This window comes from Pseudoliparis swirei, chromosome 1 (assembly GCF_029220125.1).
Source record: "Pseudoliparis swirei isolate HS2019 ecotype Mariana Trench chromosome 1, NWPU_hadal_v1, whole genome shotgun sequence".
Taxonomy (NCBI): Eukaryota; Metazoa; Chordata; class Actinopteri; order Perciformes; family Liparidae; genus Pseudoliparis; species Pseudoliparis swirei.
The window spans coordinates 22,504,069-22,525,579 of NC_079388.1; the positions used below are offsets into that span (position 1 = coordinate 22,504,069).

The 21,511-nt window shown below is 50.8% G+C and overlaps 1 protein-coding gene across 1 annotated transcript in view; it reads right to left on the reverse strand.

Moving 5' to 3' along the window:
* Positions 1–18,198, reverse strand: part of lrp12 (low density lipoprotein receptor-related protein 12) — a 34,709-nt gene extending 16,511 nt beyond the window's left edge. The window contains exon 1 of the mRNA XM_056421865.1: positions 18,173–18,198. Coding sequence (XP_056277840.1) covers positions 18,173–18,198 — 26 coding nt within the window. The remainder of the gene's footprint in view (positions 1–18,172) is intronic.
* Between the last annotated feature and the right edge of the window lie 3,313 nt (positions 18,199–21,511).

Here is a 21,511-nt window from a genome sequence, read left to right on the forward strand (position 1 = left end):
GGCCTTTTTCCCCCCCTTTCCCTTATGGACGTTGGAAATATCCCCCCTTTTATACGTTAAAACATGCCCCCCTTTTCCTTTTTTTGGGACGTTGGATTTTTTTCCCCCCCCCTTTGGACGAGGATAACTACCCTTTCCTCCTTTTCCCTTAATTTAGGATACCGATTCCCCCTTCCAAACCCTTGGTACATATCCTTTTTTTATCCTTGGGATAATACCCTCTTTCCCTTTTGGAAATAATGAGCCCTCCTCTTTTTCCCATGGCCCTTAGGATCCCCCTTCCCCTCCCCCTTTAGGGACGCTTGGAACCCTGACCCCCCCTTCCTTATGGACCTTGGATAATTTCCTTCCCCCTTTTCCTTAGGGACGCTTGGATCACTGGCCCTCTCTTCTTCCTTATGGCCCTTTGGATAACTAGCCCTTTCCCCCCTTTTCCCCTTTTGGGACGTTGGGTCCTGACCCCTTCCTCCCCTTTAGGGACGTTTGGATCACTGGCCCTCCCTTTTTATCCCCAGGATACACTGAGCCCTCCCCCTTTTTATGGACTTTAGGATACACTGAGCCCTCCCTCCCCCTCTCCTTATGGCTTTTAGGATACACGGGCCCCTCCTCCTCTCCTTATGGACGTTAGGATACACTGAGCCCTCCCCTCCCCTCCTTATGGGTTAGGATACACTGAGCCCCCCTCCTCCTCTTTTTATGGACGTTTAGGATACACTGAGCCCCCCTCCTCCCCTCCTTATGGACGCAGGATACACTGAGCCCCCCCTCCTCTCCTTATGGCGTTAGGATACACTGAGCCCTCCCTCCTCTCTCCCATGGCAGGATACACTGAGCCCCTCCTCTCTCCCCCATGGCTTAGGAACACTGAGCCCTCCTCCTCTCCTCCTTATGGCAGGATACACTGAGCCCTCTCCTCCCTCTCCCTTATGGATTTTTAGGATACACTGACCCTCCTCCCTCCCTCTCCTTATGGCTTTTAGGATACACTGAGCCCTCCTCCTCCTCCTTATGGGCTTAGGAACACTGGCCCTCTCCTCTCCTTATGGCGTTTAGGATACACTGAGCCCTCTCTCCTCTCTCCTTATGGCCCCAGGATACACTGAGCCCTCCTCCTCTCCCCTTATGGCGTTTAGGATACACTGAGCCCTCTCCCCCTCCTCTCCCTTATGGAGTTAGGATACACTGAGCCCTCTCTCCCCTCTCCTTATGGCGAGGAACACTGAGCCCCTCCTCCTCTCTCCTTATGGACGAGGATACACTGAGCCCTCCCCCCCTCCCCTTTTTTTCCTTTTTTTATGGCGTTTAGGATACACTGGCCCTCTCCTCTCCTCTCTCCTTATGGACGTTAGGATCCCTGAGCCCCCTCCCTCTCCTTATGGACGAGGAACACTGAGTCTCTCCCCCTCCTTTATGGCCTTAGGAACACTGAGCCCTCCTCCTCTCCCTTATGGCGTTTAGGAACACTGAGCCCTCTCCCTCCTCTCCCTTATGGGCAGGAACACTGAGCCCTCCCCCTCCCTCTCCCTTATGGCCCTTAGGATACACTGACCCCTCCCTCTCCTTATGGCGCTTAGGATACACTCCCTCTCCCCTCTCCCTTATGGCGTTAGGAACACTGAGCCCTTTTCCCCTCTCTTTTTTGGACGGGATACACTGGCCCTCCTCCTCCCTCCCCTTTTGGGCAGGATACACTGAGCCCCCCCTCTCCTCCTCTCTCCTTATGGCGCTTAGGATACACTGAGCCCCCCTCTCCTCTCTCCTTATGGCGTTAGGATACACTGAGCCCTCCTCCCCCCTCCATGGACTTAGGAACACGGGCCCTCCCTCCTCTCCTTATGGCAGGATCCCTGAGCCCTCCTCTCCTCCTGGCGAGGATACACTGAGCCCTCCTCCCCTCCCATGGCGAGGATACACTGAGCCCTCTCCTCCTCCTCCTTATGGCCAGGATACACTGAGCCCCCTCCTCCCCCTTATGGCAGGATACACTGAGCCCTCCTCCCCTCCTCCTTATGGCGGGGAACACTGGCCCTCCTCCCTCCCTTATGGCGCAGGATACACTGAGCCCTCCCCTCCTCTCCTTATGGCTTTAGGATACACTGAGCCCTCCCTCTCCCTTATGGACGTTAGGATACACTGAGCCCTCTCCTCCCTCCCCCCTTATGGCGTTTGGGAACACTGAGCCCCCCTCCTCCCTTTTTATGGACGTTAGGATACACTGAGCCCCTCCTCTCCTCTCCTTATGGCGAGGATACACTGACCCTCCTCTCCTCTCTCCATGGACCCAGGATACACTGAGCCCCCCCCTCTCTCCTTATGGACTTTTAGGAACACTGAGCCCCTCCTCTCCCTTATGGGGGGAAACACTGACCCCTCCTCCTCCTCTCCCTTATGGGCTTAGGATACACTGAGCCCTCTCTCCTCTCCCCTTTATGGCGCTTAGGATACACTGACCCCTCCTCTCCCTCCTCCTTATGGCGAGGAACACGGGCCCCTCCCTCCCCTCTCCCCTTTATGGACGCAGGATACACTGAGCCCTCTCCCCTCTCCCTTATGGACGCTTAGGATACACTGAGCCCTCCTCCCCCTCTCCCTTATGGGTTTAGGATACACTGAGCCCTCCTCCTCTCTCCTTATGGGAAACACTGAGCCCCCCCCTCCCTCCCCCCATGGCGAGGATACACTGAGCCCCCTCCCCTCTCCTTATGGACGAGGATACACTGGCCCTCCTCCCCCCCTCTCCTTATGGCGTTAGGAACACTGAGTCTCCTCTCTCCTTTAGGGGTAGGATACACTGAGCCCTCCTCCCCCTTTTTTATGGCGCAGGATACACCTCTCCCCTCTCCTCCTTTGGATACACTGAGCCCTCCCCCTCCTCTCTCTATGGGCTTAGGATACACTGAGCCCTCCTCCTCTCTCCTTATGGGCTTAGGAACACTGAGCCCCCCTCCTCTCTCCTTATGGCGTTGGATACACTGGCCCTCCCCTCTCTCCCATGGACGCAGGATACACTGAGCCCTCTCTCCTCTCTCCTTATGGCGAGGATACACTGACCCCTCTCCCCCTCCTCTCCCCATGGACGAGGATACACTGAGCCCCCCTCCTCTCCCCCCTTATGGACTTTAGGAACACTGAGCCCCCCCTCCTCTCTCTCCTTATGGCGCAGGATACACTGGCCCTCTCCTCCCTCTCCTTATGGACTTTGGGAAACACTGACCCCTCCTCCCCCTCTCTCCTTATGGCCCCAGGATACACTGAGCCCTCTCTCCTCCTCCTTATGGACGCTTAGGAACACTGAGCCCTCCCCCCTCCTTTATGGACGAGGAACACTGAGCCCTCCCCCTCCCTCCTCCCCCCTTATGGGTTTGGGAAACACTGAGCCCTCTCCCCCCTCTCCCTTATGGACGAGGATACACTGAGCCCTCTCCCCTCTCTCCTTATGGCGTTGGATACACTGACCCCTCCCCCTCCCCTTTTCCCCTCCTTTGGCGTTTAGGATACACTGAGCCCTCTCCTCCCCCTTTATGGCTTTGGATACACTGACCCCTCCTCCCTCTCCTTATGGGCAGGATACACTGAGCCCTCTCTCCTCTCTCCTTATGGGCTTAGGAACACTGAGCCCCCTCCTCCTCCTTATGGCGGGATACACTGAGCCCTTTTCCCTCCCTCTCCATGGAGCAGGAACACTGAGCCCTCCTCTCTCTCTCCTTATGGCGCTTGGATCCCTGAGCCCTCCCCCTCCTCCTTATGGTTTTTAGGAACACTGAGCCCTCTCTCCCCCTCCCTCCCTTATGGACGAGGATACACTGAGCCCTCTCCTCCCTCTCTCCTTATGGCGTTAGGATACACTGAGCCCCCCTCTCTCCTTATGGCCTTAGGAACACTGAGCCCTCCCCCTCCTCTCTCCTTATGGCGTTAGGATACACTGAGCCCTCCCCCTCTCCCATGGACGAGGAACACTGAGCCCTCTCCTCCCCTCCTTTATGGCGGGAGGATACACTGACCCCTCCTCTCCTTTTATGGGCAGGATACACTGAGCCCTCTCCTCCCCTCCTTATGGCGGGGAAACACTGAGCTCCTCCTCTCTCCTTATGGCGCAGGATACACTGAGCCCCCCCCTCCCTCCTTTTTTGGGCAGGAACACGGGGCCCTCCCCTCCTCTCTCCTTATGGCGTTAGGATACACTGACCCCTCCTCTCCCTCTCCTTATGGCGAGGATACACTGAGCCCCCCCCTCCCATGGACGTTTAGGATACACTCCCTCCCTCTCTCCTTATGGACGTTGGGAACACTGAGCCCCCCTCCTCTCTCCTTATGGCGAGGAACACTGAGCCCTCTCTCTCCTCTCTCCTTATGGCTTTTAGGATACACTGAGCCCTCCCTCTCTCCTTATGGCCCTTAGGATACACTGAGCCCTCCCCCCTCTCCTCCCATGGCTTTTGGGAAACACCCCCCCCCTCCCATGGCGTTTAGGAACACTGGCCCTCTCCCTCCCCTCTCCTTATGGCGTTGGGAAACACTGGCCCTCTCCTCCCTCTCCATGGACGTTTAGGAACACTGACCCCTCCTCTCCTCTCTCCTTATGGCTTTTGGGAACACTGAGCCCTCCTCCTCCTTTTATGGCGGGGAAACACTGAGCTCCTCCTCCTCTCCCTTATGGCGTTTAGGATACACTGAGCCCCCCTCTCCCCCTCCTTATGGCGCTAGGATACACTGAGCCCTCTCTCCTCTCTCCTTATGGACGTTAGGATACACTGAGCCCTCTCTCCTCTCTCCTTATGGGCTTAGGATACACTGAGCCCCCCTCTCCTCCCCTTTCCCCTTATGGCGTTTAGGATACACTGACCCCTCTCCTCTCTCCCTTATGGCGTTAGGATACACTGGCCCTCCTCCCCCCTCCAGGGGCCCCCGGATACACTGAGCCCTCCTCCTCCTCCTTATGGCAGGATACACTGACCCCTCCTCTCCTCTCTCCTTGGGGGAGGACACGGGCCCCTCCCCCTCTCCTCCTTATGGACGGGATACACTGAGCCCCCCTCCCTCTCCTTATGGCCAGGATACACTGAGCCCCCCCCTCTCCCCTCCTTTTTTTTATGGGCAGGAACACTGACCCCTCTCCCCTTTTTCCCCCTCCCCCCTCCCCTTTTTATGGACGCTTAGGATACACTGGCCCTCCTCCTCTCCCTTATGGCGTTAGGATACACTGAGCCCTCCTCTCTCCTTATGGCGCAGGATACACTGACCCCTTCCTCCTCCTTATGGGCTTAGGATACACTGAGCCCTCTCCTCTCTCTCCTTATGGCGAGGATACACTGAGCCCTCCCCCCTCCTCCCCCTTATGGACGAGGATACACTGGCCCTCCCCCCCTCCCTTATGGCGTTTAGGATACACTGACCCCCTCCCCCTTTTATGGACGTTAGGAACACTGAGCCCCTCCTCCCCCTCTCCATGGACGCTTAGGATACACTGAGCCCCTCCTCCTCCTTATGGACGAGGATACACTGAGCCCCCCTCTTGTCTCCTCTCCCTTATGGCGAGGAACACTGAGCCCTCTCCTCTCCTTATGGACGTTAGGATACACTGGCCCTCCTCCTCTCCCTTATGGACGTTTAGGATACACTGAGCCCTCCTCCTCTCCCTTATGGCGAGGATACACTGAGCCCTCCCCCCCTTATGGATTTTTGGATACACTGAGCCCTCTCCCCTCTCCCTTTATGGGAGGATACACTGGCCCTCCCCTCTCCCTTATGGACGTTAGGATACACTGAGCCCTCCTCCCTCCTTATGGCGAGGATACACTGAGCCCTCCCCCCTCCTCCTTATGGCCTTAGGATACACTGGCCCCCCTCTCCTCTCCATGGCGCTTAGGAACACTGAGCCCTCCTCCTCTCCATGGGAGGATACACTGAGCCCTCCTCTCTCCTTATGGGTTGGGAACACTGAGCCCCTCTCTCCCTTATGGCGTTTAGGAACACTGAGCCCCTCTCCCCTCTCTCCTTATGGACGTTTAGGAACACTGAGCCCTCCCCCTCCTCTCCTTATGGACGAGGATACACTGAGCCCTCTCCCCTCCCCCTTATGGACGTTAGGATCCCTGAGCCCTCCTCTCCTATGGACGTTAGGATACACTGAGCCCTCCTCCTCCCCCTTATGGACCTTAGGAAACCCCTCTCCCCCTCTCCTTATGGCGCAGGATACACTGAGCCCTCTCCCTCTCCTTATGGCGTTTAGGATACACTGAGCCCCCCTCCTCTCCCTTATGGAGTTAGGATACACTGAGCCCTCCCTCCTCTCCCTTATGGCGCAGGAACACTGAGCCCCTCTCCTCTCTCCTTATGGCGTTAGGATACACTGAGCCCCCCTCCCCTTTTTTCCCCCTTTCCCCTCTCCTTATGGACGTTAGGATACACTGAGCTCCCTCCCCCTCCTCCTTTAGGATACACTGACCCCTCCTCTCCTCTCTCCTTATGGCCTTAGGACACTGAGCTCCTCCTCCTCTCCTTTGGCGGGATACACTGGCCCTCCCCCTCTCCTTATGGGCAGGATACACTGACCCCTCCTCCTCTCCCATGGCGTTAGGAACACTGGCCCTCTCCTCTCCTTATGGCCCTTGGGAACACTCTCCCCCCCTCTCCCTTATGGCGTTAGGAACACTGGCCTCTCCCCTTTTTTTATGGACGTTAGGAACACTGAGCCCCTCTCTCCCCCTCCTTATGGACGCTTAGGATACACTGAGCCCTCTCCCTCCCCCCTTATGGCGTTAGGATACACTGAGCCCCCCCTCCTCTCTCCTTATGGCGCTTAGGATACACTCCCTCCTCCTCCCCCCTTATGGACGCTTAGGAACACTGAGCCCTCTCCCCCTCTCCTTATGGACTTTTAGGATACACTGAGCCCTCTCCCTCTCCTTAGGGCCTTTAGGATACACTGAGCCCCCCCTTCCTCCCCCCCCTCCTTATGGACGTTAGGATACACTGAGCCCTCTCTCCCTCCCTTATGGCGGGATCCCTGAGCCCCCCTCCCCCTCTCCTTATGGCCTTAGGAACACTGAGCCCTCCTCCTCTCCCTTAGGGCCTTAGGATACACTGAGCCCTCCTCTCCTCTCTCCATGGCTTAGGATACACTGAGCCCCTCCTCCCTTATGGCGTTGGGAAACACTGGCCCTCCCTCCTCCTTATGGACTTGGATACACTCCCTCTCTCTCCTTATGGACGTTTAGGAACACTGACTCCTCTCCTCTCCTTTTATGGCCCTTAGGAACACTGAGCCCCCTCTCCTCTCTCCTTATGGACGTTTAGGATACACTAGCCCTCCCCCTCCTCCCCCTTTATGGGCTTAGGATACACTGGCCCTCCCTCCCCTTCTCCTTATGGAAAACACTGAGCCCTCCTCTCTCCCTTATGGAGTTAGGATACACTGAGCCCTCTCCCTCCTTTATGGGCAGGAACACTGAGCCCCTCCTCCTCTCTCCTTATGGAGTTGGATACACTGGCCCCCCTCTCCTCTTCCCAGGGGTTAGGAACACTGAGCCCCCCTCTCCCTTAGGGGCCCAGGAACACTGACCCCTCTCCTCTCTCCTTATGGCGCGGAACACTGGCCCTCCTCTCCCTCCCCCATGGCAGGATACACTGAGCCCTCTCTCCCCCTCTCCTTATGGGCTTAGGATACACTGAGCCCTCCCCTCCCTCTCCTTTGGACTTTTAGGAACACTGAGCCCCCCTCCCCTCCTCCTCCCTTATGGCCCAGGATACACTGAGCCCTCCCCTCCCTCTCTCCTTATGGGCAGGATACACTGAGCCCCCCTCTCTCTCTCCTTATGGCGCAGGATACACTGGCCCTCCCCTCTCCTCCCCCCTTATGGATTAGGATACACTGAGCCCTCCCCCTCCTTTATGGACGGGGATACACTGAGCCCTCCCTCCTCTCTCCTTATGGCGTTTGGAACACTGGCCCTCCTCCTCTCTCCTTATGGCTTTTAGGATACACTCCCTCTCCTCCCTCCTTATGGCCTTAGGATACACTGAGCCCTCTCCTCCTCTCTCCTTATGGCGAGGATACACTGAGCCCTCCTCCTCCTCTCCTTATGGACGAGGAACACTGAGCCCTCCCCCTCCTCCTTATGGACGTTTAGGAACACTGAGCCCTCTCTCCCTCTCCATGGCGTTAGGATACACTGGCCCTCCCTCCTCCTTATGGCCTTAGGATACACTGAGCCCTCTCTCCTCCCCCATGGAGCTTAGGATCCCTGAGCCCTCCTCTCCTCTCTCCTTATGGATTTAGGATACACTGAGCCCTCCCCCTCCTCTCTCCTTATGGACGAGGAACACTGAGCCCTCCTCTCCTTATGGCGCAGGAACACTCCCTCTCCCTCTCCTTATGGACTTTTGGAACACTGAGCCCTCCCCTCCTCTCTCCTTATGGACGTTTAGGATACACTGAGCCCTCCTCTCCCTCTCCTTATGGACGAGGATACACTGAGCCCTCTCCCCCTTTTTATGGGCAGGAACACTGAGCCCTCCCCTCCCCTCTCCTTATGGCGTTAGGATACACTGAGCCCTCCCCCTCTCCTTAGGGGAAGGATACACTGAGCCCTCCCCCCTCCTCTCCTTATGGACGTTTAGGAACACTGAGCCCTCTCCCTCTCCTTATGGCGTTAGGATACACGGGCCCCCCCTCCCCTTTTCCCCCCCTTTCCTCCTTATGGCGTTTAGGATACACTGGCCCTCCCCTCCCTCTCCTTATGGACGAGGATACACTGAGCCCCCCCCTCCCCCCCCTTATGGCGCTTAGGATACACTGGCCCTCTCCCTCCTCTCTCCTTATGGCGTTTAGGATACACTGAGCCCCCCTCCTCTCTCCTTATGGGCTTAGGATACACTGAGCCCTCCCCCCTCCCTTATGGGTTTGGGAAACCCTGAGCCCTCCTCTCTCCTTATGGAGTTAGGAACACTGACCCCTCTCCCCCTCCTTTATGGACGAGGAACACTGAGCCCTCTCTCCTCTCCCCCTTATGGCGCTTAGGATACACTGGCTCCTCCCCCTCTCTCCTTATGGCGAGGATACACTGAGCCCTCTCCTCTCTCCTTATGGCCCAGGATACACTGAGCCCTCCCCTCCTCTCCCCTTTATGGCTTTTAGGATACACTGAGCCCCCCTCTCCTCTCCCTTATGGGAGGATACACTGAGCCCTCTCCTCCCCCCTCCTTATGGGTTAGGAACACTGAGCCCTCTCCTCCTCCTTATGGACGAGGAACACTGAGCTCCTCCTCCTCTCCTTTATGGACTTAGGATACACTGACCCCCTCCTCCTCCTTATGGACCAGGAACACTGAGCCCCCCTTTCCCTCTCCTTATGGACGTTTAGGAACACTGAGCCCTCCCCTCTCTCCATGGCGGGAAACACCCCCTCTCCTTATGGCGTTGGAAACACTGAGCCCTCCCCTCTCCCCCTTATGGACGTTTGGGAAACACTGAGCCCTCTCTCTCCTTTGGACGTTAGGATAACTCCCTCCCCCCTCTCCTTATGGCGTTAGGATACACTGAGCTCTCCCCTCTCCTTATGGCCCCAGGATACACTGAGCCCTCTCTCCTCTCCCTTATTGGGCGTTTAGGATACACTGAGCCCCCCTCCTCTCCCTTATGGCGTTAGGATACACTGAGCCCTCTCTCCTCCTTATGGACGCTTAGGATACACTGAGCCCTCCCCCTTCCCCTTATGGGCTTGGGAACACTGAGCCTCTCCCCCTCTCCTTATGGCGGGAAACACTGAGCCCTCCTCCCTCTCTCCATGGACGTTAGGAACACTGAGCCCTCTCCTCCCCTTTATGGCCCCAGGATACACTGAGCCCTCCCTCCTCTCCTTATGGACTTTGGAACACTGAGCCCTCCTCCTCCTCCTTATGGACCCCAGGATCCCTGAGCCCTCTCCTCTCTCCTTATGGACGAGGAACACTGGCCCTCCTCCCCCTTTTCCTTTAGGAACACTGAGCCCTCCCCCCCTCTCTCCTTATGGAGTTAGGATACACTGAGCCCTCTCTCCCTCTCCTTATGGCGAGGATACACTGAGCCCTCTCCTCCCCTCTCCTTATGGCCCTTAGGATACACTGAGCCTCCTCCCTTTTTCCCCCTTATGGAGCTTAGGATACACTGGCCCTCCTCCTCTCCTTATGGACGCAGGATACACTGAGCCCTCCCTCCCCCCTTTATGGACGCGGATACACTGAGTCTCCTCCCTCTCCTTATGGCGGGGAACACTGAGCCCTCCCCTCCTTATGGACGAGGATACACTGAGCCCTCCTCCTCTCCTTATGGACGGGGAACACTGAGCCCTCCCCCTCCTCTCCTTATGGACCTTAGGATACACTGAGCCCTCTCTCCCTCTCCTTATGGCCCCAGGATACACTGAGCCCCCCTCCTCCTTATGGGTTGGGAACACTGACCCCTCCTCCTCTCCCCTTATGGCCCTTAGGATACACTGAGCCCCCCTCCTCTCCCCTTATGGACCTTAGGATACACTGAGCCCTCTCCCTCCTTATGGACTTAGGATACACTGACCCCCTCCCTCTCTCTCCTTATGGACCCTTAGGATACACTGGCCCTCCTCCCTCTCCTTTTTATGGAGTTGGGAAACACTGAGCTCCTCCTCCCTCTCCATGGACTTTTAGGATACACTGAGCCCTCCCCTCCCCCCCTCTCCTTATGGAGCGGGATACACTGAGCCCCTCTCCTCCTTATGGACGTTAGGAACACTGAGCCCTCCCCTCTCCTCTCCTTATGGACGTTTAGGATACACTGGCCCCTCCTCCTCTCCTTATGGCCCTTTAGGATACACTGAGCCCTCCTCCTCTTTTTATGGACAAACACTGAGCCCTCTCTCCTTTTCCCATGGACGTTTAGGATACACTGAGCCCCCCTCCCCCTCCCCCTTATGGACCTTAGGATACACTGAGCCCTCTCTCCCCCTCTCCTTTGGAGCAGGATACACTGAGCCCCCCCCTTTTTTCCCCTCCCTCCTCTCCTTATGGCCCTTAGGAACACTCCCTCTCTCCCTCTCCTTATGGACTTTAGGATACACTGAGCCCTCTCCCTCTCCCTTATGGACGTTAGGATACACTGAGCCCTCCTCCCTCTCCTTTGGCCCAGGATACACTGAGCCCTCCTCCCCCTTTCCTAGGATACACTGAGCCCCTCCCCCCTCTCCCCTTTATGGAGCTTAGGAACACTGAGCCCTCCCCCTCCCCCTTTATGGAGCAGGATACACTGAGCCCTCCCCCTCCCTCTCTCCTTATGGACGTTTTAGGATACACTGAGCCCCCCTCCTCCCTTATGGACGCAGGATACACTGAGCCCTCTCTCTCCCCCTTATGGACCTTAGGATACACTGAGCTCCTCTCCCCTCCTTTGGACGCTTGGATACACTGAGCCCCTCTCCTCTCCATGGACGAGGATACACTGAGCCCCCCCCTCTCCTTATGGACCAGGATACACTGAGCCCTCCCCCTCCCCTTATGGCCCCAGGATACACTGAGCCCCTCCCCCCCCTCCCCCCTCCTTTATGGACGAGGAACACGGGCCCCTCCCTCTCCCTTATGGGCAGGATACACTGAGCCCTCTCTCCTCTTTTATGGAGAGGATACACTGGCCCTCCTCTCCTTATGGCGTTAGGAACAGGCCCTCTCTCCCCTCTCCCTTATGGCCCTTAGGATACACTGAGCCCTCTCTCCCCTTATGGAGCTTAGGATACACTGACCCCTCTCCCCCTCCCCTTTATGGACGTTAGATACACTGAGCTCCCTCCCTCTCCTTATGGACGCTTAGGAACTGAGCCCTCTCCTCCCTCTCCTTATGGACTTGGATACACTGAGCCCCCCCCTCCTTTTCCGGACTGAGCCCTCTCTCCTCCTCTCTCCTTAGGAAGGAACACTGAGCCCTCTCTCCTTATGGCGCTTAGGAACACTGAGCCCTCCTCTCTCCCTTAGGGCCCCAGGATACACTGAGCCCTCTCTCCTTATGGACGCTTAGGATACACTGAGCTCCTCTCTCCTTTGGCGCTTAGGATACACTGAGCCTCTCTCCTTATGGCCTTAGGATACACTGAGCCCTCCCCCTCCTCTCTCCTTAGGTTTTTTGAGTTTTTCCTGGCCAGGGTTTTCTTTCTTAGGGCGTTGAAACACTGAGCTTTTTTTGGAAAATTGGGCTATACAAAACTAAATTTTTTTTTTGATTAAACTGCCCCTCTTCTTCCTATGCCTGTGACCTTCTAGGGACTAGTCCTGAGCCTTCCTCTCTATGACTAGTCCTGAGCCTTCCTCTCTATGACTAGCCTGAGCCTTCCTTTTATGACTAGTCCTGATTCCTTCCTCTCAAACTAGTCCTGATCCCTGTGACCTTTTGATGACTAGTCCTAAACCCTCTAAACTAGTCCTGATGCCTGTGACCTCTGATGACTAGTCCTGATCCTGTGACCTCTCTGATGACTAGTCCTGATCCCTGTGACCTCTCTGATGACTAGTCCTGATCACTGTGACCTCTCTGATGACTAGTCCTGATCCTGTGACCTCTCTGATGACTAGTCCTGAACCCTGTGACCTCTCTGATGACTAGTCCTGATCCGTGACCTCTCTGATGACTAGTCCTGAACCCTGTGACCTTTTAGACTAGTCCTAAACCCTTTTACCTCTCTGATGACAAGGTCCTGACCCTGTGACCTCTTGAGACTAGTCCTGACCCTGTACCTTTTAGTCCTGAACCCTGTGACCTCTCTGACGACTAGTCCTGAACCCTGTGACCTCTCTGATGACTAGTCCTGATGCATGTGACCTCTCTGATGACTAGTCCTGACCCTGTACCTCTTGATGACTAGTCCTAAACCTTTTACCTTTTGATGACAGTCCTAAACCCTGTGCCCTCTTGACGACTAGTCCTGACCCTGTACCTTTTGATGACTAGTCCTGATCCTTTTGCCTTTTGACGACAGTCCTAAACCCTGTGCCCTCTCTGATGACTAGTCCTGATCCCCCTTGGGTTACCTTTCCTCTAGCGTCCTGAACCCTGTGACCTCTCTGATGACTAGTCCTGATCCCTGTGACCTCTCTGATGACTAGTCCTGATCCCTGTGACCTCTCTGATGACTAGTCCTGAACCCTGTGACCTCTATGACGACTAGTCCTGAACCCTGTTACCTCTCTGATGACTAGTCCTGATCACTGTGACCTCTCTGATGCATACCTGCAAACTCATGAGGGGTGAAAAAGGTGACAACGGGGGGGGGGCAAGTGACTTTTTTTTTTTTTTTCACCACACCCACGTTGTTTGAAGCCTCAAAGCTTTTAGAACCACAACTACAGTCATTTTATTGTTCTGACCACAAATCTAAATAAACAGTTTAAGAACAAAAGGTCCTCCGCTCTGACTCAGCCCTATAATGATAGTAATAACAAATATACATGGTATATAAAACCGATTTTTTTGAAAAAATTTTAAAAAAAAAGGGGATAACCCCCTTTTGGATTAATTCTGGTTTTTACCCCAAATTTTAGGCCCCAGGAACCTTTTTAAAAAAAAATTTTTAAAAAAGGGGTGGGTTTTGTGTTAAAAAAAAGGGGAAATCCCAAATGGCACCTGTCAAAGACACCGGGACTTCAAACTCAAGGCTATCAGTCACGCAGTAGAACATGGGAATAGAGCAGCTGGAGAATTCAACATCAATGAATCAAGGGGGAAAGTGGAGGAAGCAAGAAGATGAGCAAAGTAAAGAAGACCACACGGGTTTGGGAACGCGAGATGGCCACAGTTAGGGGAAAAAATTGAACAGTGGGTTATTGAACAGAGGCAGCATCTTGGTCTCTATTGACTGAAGGAAACGGGTTAGCACAGGACATGAATATCAATGCCCGGGGTCCTTCTTGGTGCTTCGTTTTATAAAAAGACGTAATCTCTATCCCACGAACTCCCGTCTCGCAGCAACTCCCAAAAAGATTACGAAAAAAAGTTTTTTCCCCCGTTTTGGGGCGCTTTTTTTGAAAAAGATCGAAAATAGACCATTCATTGACAGTGCGCCTTATAATCTAGTGCACCTATAGAAAAATAAAAAAAAGGGTTAAAGTCATTCATGAACCAACTTCCTTTTTTTTTGGGAACAGTCCTCATGGACTTTTCCTGAATCTGTTCTGTCTCCACCTGTTTGTCACGATACTTTTATAATTTTAACATATTACATACCTGCCATAAATATCATGATACCCAAACCAGAATTCAATACAATACCAAAAAAACAATATGGTACCATAAATACAAAAAGGGTATATTTATCTATAATAGTAATAAATAAAACATCTGTTTTTCACTTTTACCAACTTTTAAACTCAGTCAATGAAGGAGGATGAAGCAGAAAGGAGGATGAAACAGTAATGAGGGGGAAAAGGAAAGGAAGCCCAAATGAGGGGGAAGACGTAATGAGGGGGGAAAAATTTAAGGGGGAAAAAGGGGAAGGGGGGGGAAAAATTTAAAGGGGGGGAAAGGGGGGAATGAAGACAGTCAAAGGGGGTTTCCGGGGGAAAAGAAAAGAAAAGGGAAACAGTCAATGAGGGGGGGAAAAGAACAAGAAGGGGAAAGGTTTAAAAAAGGAAGAAAAAAAGGGGGGATGAAACGGGGGGGAATGAAAAGTCAATGAGGGGGATGAACACAAAAGGGGGAAAAGAAGGGAAAAAAGGGAGGAAAAAAAAGGGGGGAATGAAGACAGTCAATGGGAGGGAAGAAGAAAAAAATAAAAAAAGGGGAAAAGGGGAATGAAGGAAGAAAAGAAAGGGGAAAAAAAGAAGGAAGAAAAGTCAATGAAGGGGGAAGAATAAAAAGGGAGGATGAAGACGTAAATAAGGAGGATAAACATCAATGAGGGGGATGAAACAGTCAATGAAAGGAGAAAAAGGGAAAAGGGAGGATGAAGACAGTAATAAAGGAGGATGGAAGAAATGGGGGGGAAAAGAAGAATGAAGGTCAAAAAGAAATCAAAGGGGAGTTTAAGGGAAAAAAATGAAGACAAATAAGGAAAAAAAAGGAAAGGGGGAAAAAAGGGGGAAAAGCTAAGAAAATAAACGTAAATAAGGGGAGAAACAGAAAGGGGGGAGGCCGGGGGAATCGTCAAGGGGAGGATGAAACAGTTAAGGAAGAAAAAGGGGGGGAAAGAAAAAAGGGGGGGGAAAACCCAAAAAAAGGGTTAAAAAAGAAAAAAAGGGGAGGGAAAAAAAAGGGGGAAGGGGGGAAAAATCGGGGGTAAGGAAGAAAAAAAGAAGAAAAAAAGGGGGGTCGGGGGGAAAAAAGGGGGGGGGGAAAAACGTTTTAAAAAAGAAAAGAAAAGGGGTAAAGAAAATGGGGGAAAAAGGGGTCAAAAAGGGGGTGGGTAATGGGAGTTAAGGGGAAATTGGGGAGGATAAAATCTAAAGGAAAAACAATGGGGAGGAGGAAAGAAGTAAAAAAGGGGGGGAAAGCTTTGGGGGAAATTTAAAACTAAGAGGGGGTGAAGAAAAGGGGGGTGAAAAAAAGGGGAAAATAAAGGGGGAGAAAAAAGAAAAAAAAACATAAAAAGGGGAAAAAACATTAAAAGGAGGAAAAAACATTAAAATAAAAGTTAGGGAAAAAAAAGGAAGCGGGAGAATAAAACCAATGGGAGGTAAGCCCAAAAAAAAGGTGAAGACATTAAAAAAAGCTGAAAGGAAAACCCCAATGAAGGAGTTGAAAAAAAAAGGGGTGAAACAGTAAAAAGGGGGGGGGAAAAAGCGGGAGTGAAAATCAATAAAGGGGGCAGTATGAAGGAAAAACAGTCAAGAGGAGGAGAGACAGTCAAGAGGAGGATGAAACAGCAATGAGGAGGAAAAGGCAATGAAGGAGGAAACCAAGGGGAGAGAAAGTAAGAGGAGATAAAACCAGTCAATGAAGGGGGTGAAGACAGTCAATGAGGAGGAAAGACAGAATGAGGAGGATGAACAGTCAATGAAGGAGGATGAAGACAAGAGGAGGATAGAGACAGTCAATGAGGAGGATGAAGAAGTAAATGAGGAGGATGAAAGAAGAAGAAGGAGGAAAAAGATAGGAAGAGAAAGTGAAGGAGGTGAAACAGTAATGAGGGGATGAAGACGTCAAGGGGAAAAGAAGCAATGAAGGGAAAAGTCAATAGGAGGTAAGTCAATAAGGGTAAGACCAATAAGGATAAGACAGACATAAGGACGTATAAATGATTCAAAAAGGAGTTGAAGACACAGAGGGATGAACTCTAAGGGGGGAAACCCATAAAAAGGAGGAAAACACAATAGAGGGAGCTAGAAACAGTCTTTAAAGATGAAGACAGTCAATGAAGAAAAAGAAGTAATAGAGGTAAGCATCATGAGAATGTTTAGAGTCCAAGTTACTAGTAAAACAGCGTGACAGTACCCTCAAGAAAGGAGCCAAATTTTCCCATAGGAAAACGTAGTACCATGTAACGTCAGGAGGTTGAGTTTTGGGTTAAAGACAGCTGAAAGCTCCATGTACCCAAACGGGAAGCTGTTAACTAGGATATGGACCATAAATAGACCAGAACCCTAGAAGACGAGTAAGACCCATGACTTGAGACTTTAATGAGGACCCCAAAGAGAGCTTGAGAGTCCATGGTGTTACCATTTCCCATGGGGAAGAAACAAGCTTGAGGATGTTACCCAGAGATTTAGAGTAAATTTCCCACTAAAAGTTAACTGTAAGGCGATAGTTACCCCGGCTGGCTGTAACCCAGCATGAGAGGTTGACAGTACCATAACCCACAAGGGCCCATAGAAGTTTAGTACGAAATGAGACTTGAGTACCACTATGAGATTGAGACCTGTAACCCACTAGAACCCCATGGGGAGTTGTAGTACCCGTCCCCAAGAGACTTGTAGTAATAACCCCATGAAGCTTAGGAGATACCATAAAGCTTGAGACATTTTAACAGAATGTGAATACCCCACTAGAGAGTTGTAGTCATGTCCCACAGAAGAGCTGTAGACATTACCCACTAGAGGTGATTTACAGTTACCCACTGAGGGTTGTACCATATACCCAAAAGGGGTTTGTAAGGTACCATAAAGGAGCGTACATTAACCCATAGAGGCTTAGTACATGTGCCCAACTAAGAGGGGCCAGTCCATGACCCAAGAGAGCTGTAGTAATGTTACCCCAAATAGAGGCTTGTAGTACCATTCCCACTAGAGAGTTGAGACTAAAGAACTTAAAGGGCTAAGTAGGAGAATGACCATAAGAGTTAGACCATGTTACCCCAGAGGCTAGCCCATGGGCCACTGAGGCTTTATACATGTTCCATGACTTGATACCATTTTGCCATGGGCAGCGTTAGGCCATGGTTTTAGACTGGCTTTCCCCACTATGGCGCAGAAAGGTGTTTCCCCAGTTGCACGAGGCTTTGGACCATTTACGAGGTTGAGACCTTTCCCTTAAAAGGGGTTTCCATAGTTACCCCTAGGATTTGAGACATGTTCCCCTTTTTACCATGCTTTAGTACATGTTACCCCACTAGAGGTTTGTGTCCATTTACCCTAGAGACTTGAGTACCTTTCCCACTGGACTTGTAGTACCATCTCCCATAGGAGCCTCCTGTTGCCACATCCCCCCTTTTAGGGTAGTCCATTTCCCCACTAAGAGAGCTTTAGTACATTTACCCCACAAAGGCTGAGCCTTTCTCCAGATTTGTAGCTTCCCCTGGGGTTACCTGTTCCCCATTTTAGGATGGTTACGTACCCACCTAGGACTTTGGAATGTACCCCCTTTAGCTTACACTATTCCCCCTAAGGCTTTAGTACCTGCTTTTACCTTAACATGAGCTTTCCATGTTCCCCCTAGAACCTTGTAGCCCTTTACCCATGAGTTACCTGTCCCCTGAGGTTAGACCATGTTACCCACTAGAGGCTTGTATCCATTTAAACCCCAACAAGGTTGTTACCAGGGATAAAAGAGCTTGTTACCTTCCCACTAGAGACTTGGTCCTTTACCCCCGGCTTAGAGCTTTAGCCGTTCCCTAGGGGCTTGTGTACCTTACCCCATGAGGCTTGTTATCCATGTTCCCACTAAAGCTTGTGTTGCCCATGAACTTTGTGGTCCAGTGCCAAGAGCTTGTAGTACCATGTTTCCCACTAGAGACTTGTGTACCCTTTCCCATAGAGGTTGTAGTCCATGTTACCCCACTAGGAGCGTATTTTACCTGGTTCCCCACTAAGAGTTGTACCATGTTACCCCATGAGAGCTTTGTACCATAAGTTGTCACAGACTTGGGTCCAGTCCCTTACTAGAGCCCTGACAAAAGGTGTGGCACTAGAGTTGTAGAACCAAATTGTTCCCCTAGAGTTAACCTTGTTCCCTAAGCTTTGGAATATTCCCCCTGAGGCTTGAGTACAGTTATCCAAGAGCTTGTGGTACCTTTTCCCACTGTTGGCCTTTACCTTAGTCTGACCTTTCCCATAAACTTGGCCATAGCCCTTGCTTTGGGAGCTAATATATCCCCTGGCTTTGTGCCAGTATCAACGGGCTTGTTGTCTGTTATGGGCTTGAGTAATTGTTCCCCAATGGGCTAGTGAATTGCCACTAAGTCTTTGGTGGATGCTTCCCTCCTTATGGTAATTTAGGATAACGTCCTTGTTCACTTCTTTTAGGGAACCCACAGCTGAGTCCTATGTTCCTTAGAGCTTTGGTCCTTTAACCTAGGTCCGGGTCCCCACTTTAGGGCTTAGGAACATGGTTCCCCCTCTTCTTGGACTTTGGTCTAGACTTTTTCCTATGACTTGGTAACCTCCTCCCTTTGGCGTTGGACACTGAGTTTCTCCTTCCCATATGGATTTAGGATACACTAGTTTCTTCTTGTGGCGTTAGACACTGAGCCTCCCTTTTGGGGGCTAGATACTCTTCCTTAGCCTTTGGATAAGAGCTTTTCCTTTGGACTTAGTAATGGGGCTTTTCCCTTTCCTTTAGAGACTTGGGCTACCTTTCCCCCCAAGCTTGTGCCATAGTTACTCCTGAGCTCTTAACCTTAGTGCACTGAGCTCTTTCTCCTATGGGCTTAAACTGAGTTCTCCTTGCGTACCTATGTCCCTTTAGGTTTAGTTTTAAACTGAGCTTAGTATTGGCTAACCTAACTTTGTCCCTACCACTAGGCTGTCCTTTTACTGAGTTTTACCTGTTCCCTGGTTTTAGTTCACAGCCTTTTCCGTGCTCTCTTTATTTTTAGTTTAGGTAATGGGGTTCTGGCTAAAAGGGGGGTTATACAATTGCAGTTTACATACCTTGTTTGCTTAAGATATGGCTTTTTTCCTTTGTAGAAAGGATACCAGAGTCTTTTAAGGAGCTGGGAGAAGTTCCTTCTCTTTGCCAACAGTTTGGCATTTTTTCCTTTGGGTTATACACGGTTTCTTATTTAACGTTTTCCACTATTGCAAAACTGAGTAACCTTTAGTCCTTCTGTTGATAGAGATAGTTTTTATGGACCTAGAACCTTGGCTTTAATTGGGTTGGGATACACAGTTTGGCATGTATCTAATACCTTTTCAGGTACCTTGAGTTCTTTAACTATAAATTGGCGGGTATTTTCTACCATATTGGAGTAGTAACGAGCTCGTTATCCTGATAACTAGTTTCCCTAGGACTAGATACTAACTTGGCATTATCGTTTAAATTATTTTCCTTTTTTGGGTTGGTTATAGTATCACGTTTGGGTTGGGTAATTGAGTATGCAGTTGGGTAGGAAAGTTTGGAAAATTTGGTTCATTTTAGTTAATTGGAGTCTTACTTTGGATCCTTTCAGTATACTTGGTGATAGTTTCGTTCTCTAACAGTTGGGAGGTTCTTGTAGTTCGTATGGGCAGTGTATAATTTGGTTACTCAAGAGGCAGGTAAATTTGTAGCTCCTTTGGGCTAGGAAATGAGCTCTTTGGCGTGTATACTTTGATCCGAGTTCTGTCCTAGGGCTAGGAAAAAGGTCTCCGTATGTCTGGATATTAGTATCAAGTCTTATACTTGATCTACCAGTTTTTGATTAACTGAGTTCCGTATTGGCTTTGGGATAACAGTCCTCCCGTATTTTGGCATATTCCGTATTGCCAAGAAAACTTAGACAGTAGTCATGGTTAAGTATCACCGTATGTCAGTAGTATAACTTAGTACTACAGTATGTGGCAGTAGTAAAATTGTATCACAGTATGTGGCATAGTATAACTTTTGTCTAAAGTATGTGCAGGTAGTATAACTTGTTAGTATGAGTATTTTGGGTATAACTTGTATTACACATTTGTGGTTAACTTGTGTATACCAGTATGGGGCAGTGTATCTGTAGTATACGTAGTGTAGTAGTATACATTGTGAGTATTAATTTTAAAGTTGGGGAATTTAATTATTAACAGTTGTGGCAGGTATAACTTATTTACCCAGTTGTGGCAGTAGTATAACTTGTGAACAGTTAGTGTAAATGTAATGTATGTGGCAGTAGTAAAATTGTAGTACTCCCCGTAGGGGTAGTAAAATTTATGCCAGTTGGGAAAGTAAGTTATTTTGTAATTATTAGTATGGCAGGTCTGGAGTTAGTTGAGATGCCAGTATTTTGGTGTTTCAGGTTGCATTTGTGGTTAGTATTTTAGTATTTGTGAGTTAAGTTTTTGGGAGTCGGGTGTATTTGTGGGTCAGTATGTAGTGGTTGAAGTTGAGTCAGGTACTTAACCAGTTTCAGTCTTTAGTTGGGCTGGGATGTATTATCGTTTAAATTATCTTGGCTTTTTGGGACTCGGTTTAGGTTGTGTTAAGTTGGTCTTTTGGTCGGAATGTTAGGACTTTGGAGTGCTTGTTAGCTCGGGTCGGTGGTTCATTGGGTCTGAGAGTGTTCATTTGGTCTTGAGTCTGGTTGGTTCATTTGACTCAGTTTTTGGTTTAAGTGGTTCAGGTTGGGCTGTTCGGGTTTTCTTTTGGTCGGGTTTTTAATCGTTGGCAGTGGAGCTTTTGGGTCTGCGGGTTGGGGGAGTCGGTAGTCTTTTCAGTTGGGGTGGTTAATTGTGTCTGGTAGTCGTCAGGTTCGAGTCGCAGTGTTGGGTTTAGTTAGTCCGGTTGGTTGGGAGCAGGTACCCAAAAGGGTTTATCTTTAAAATTAGGCAGTTATTTTTTCGGGTTAGGGCTATTTAGTTGTATTGAAGTTTTTAGTGTTCAGTTGTTAGTTGCATGTATGTCTATTTAGTGGTGTCGTTGGCATGTAGTTCAGTTATTATTGAGCAGTTGTGTCAGTTTTCTGTGTTAGGTTTCAGTGTGGACTTTTTCGGGTTGGGGTCGGCAGTGTGGTTTATTCAGGGTGTTGTGATGTCATTGTGGTGTCAGTGTGATGTCAGTGTGTCATTGTGATGTCACGATGTTGGGGTGTGATGTCAGCCAGATGTCAGTGTGATGTCAGTGTGTCAGTGTGATGTCAGTGTGTCAGTGTGATGTCAGTGTGGTGTCAGTGTGATGTCATTGTGATGT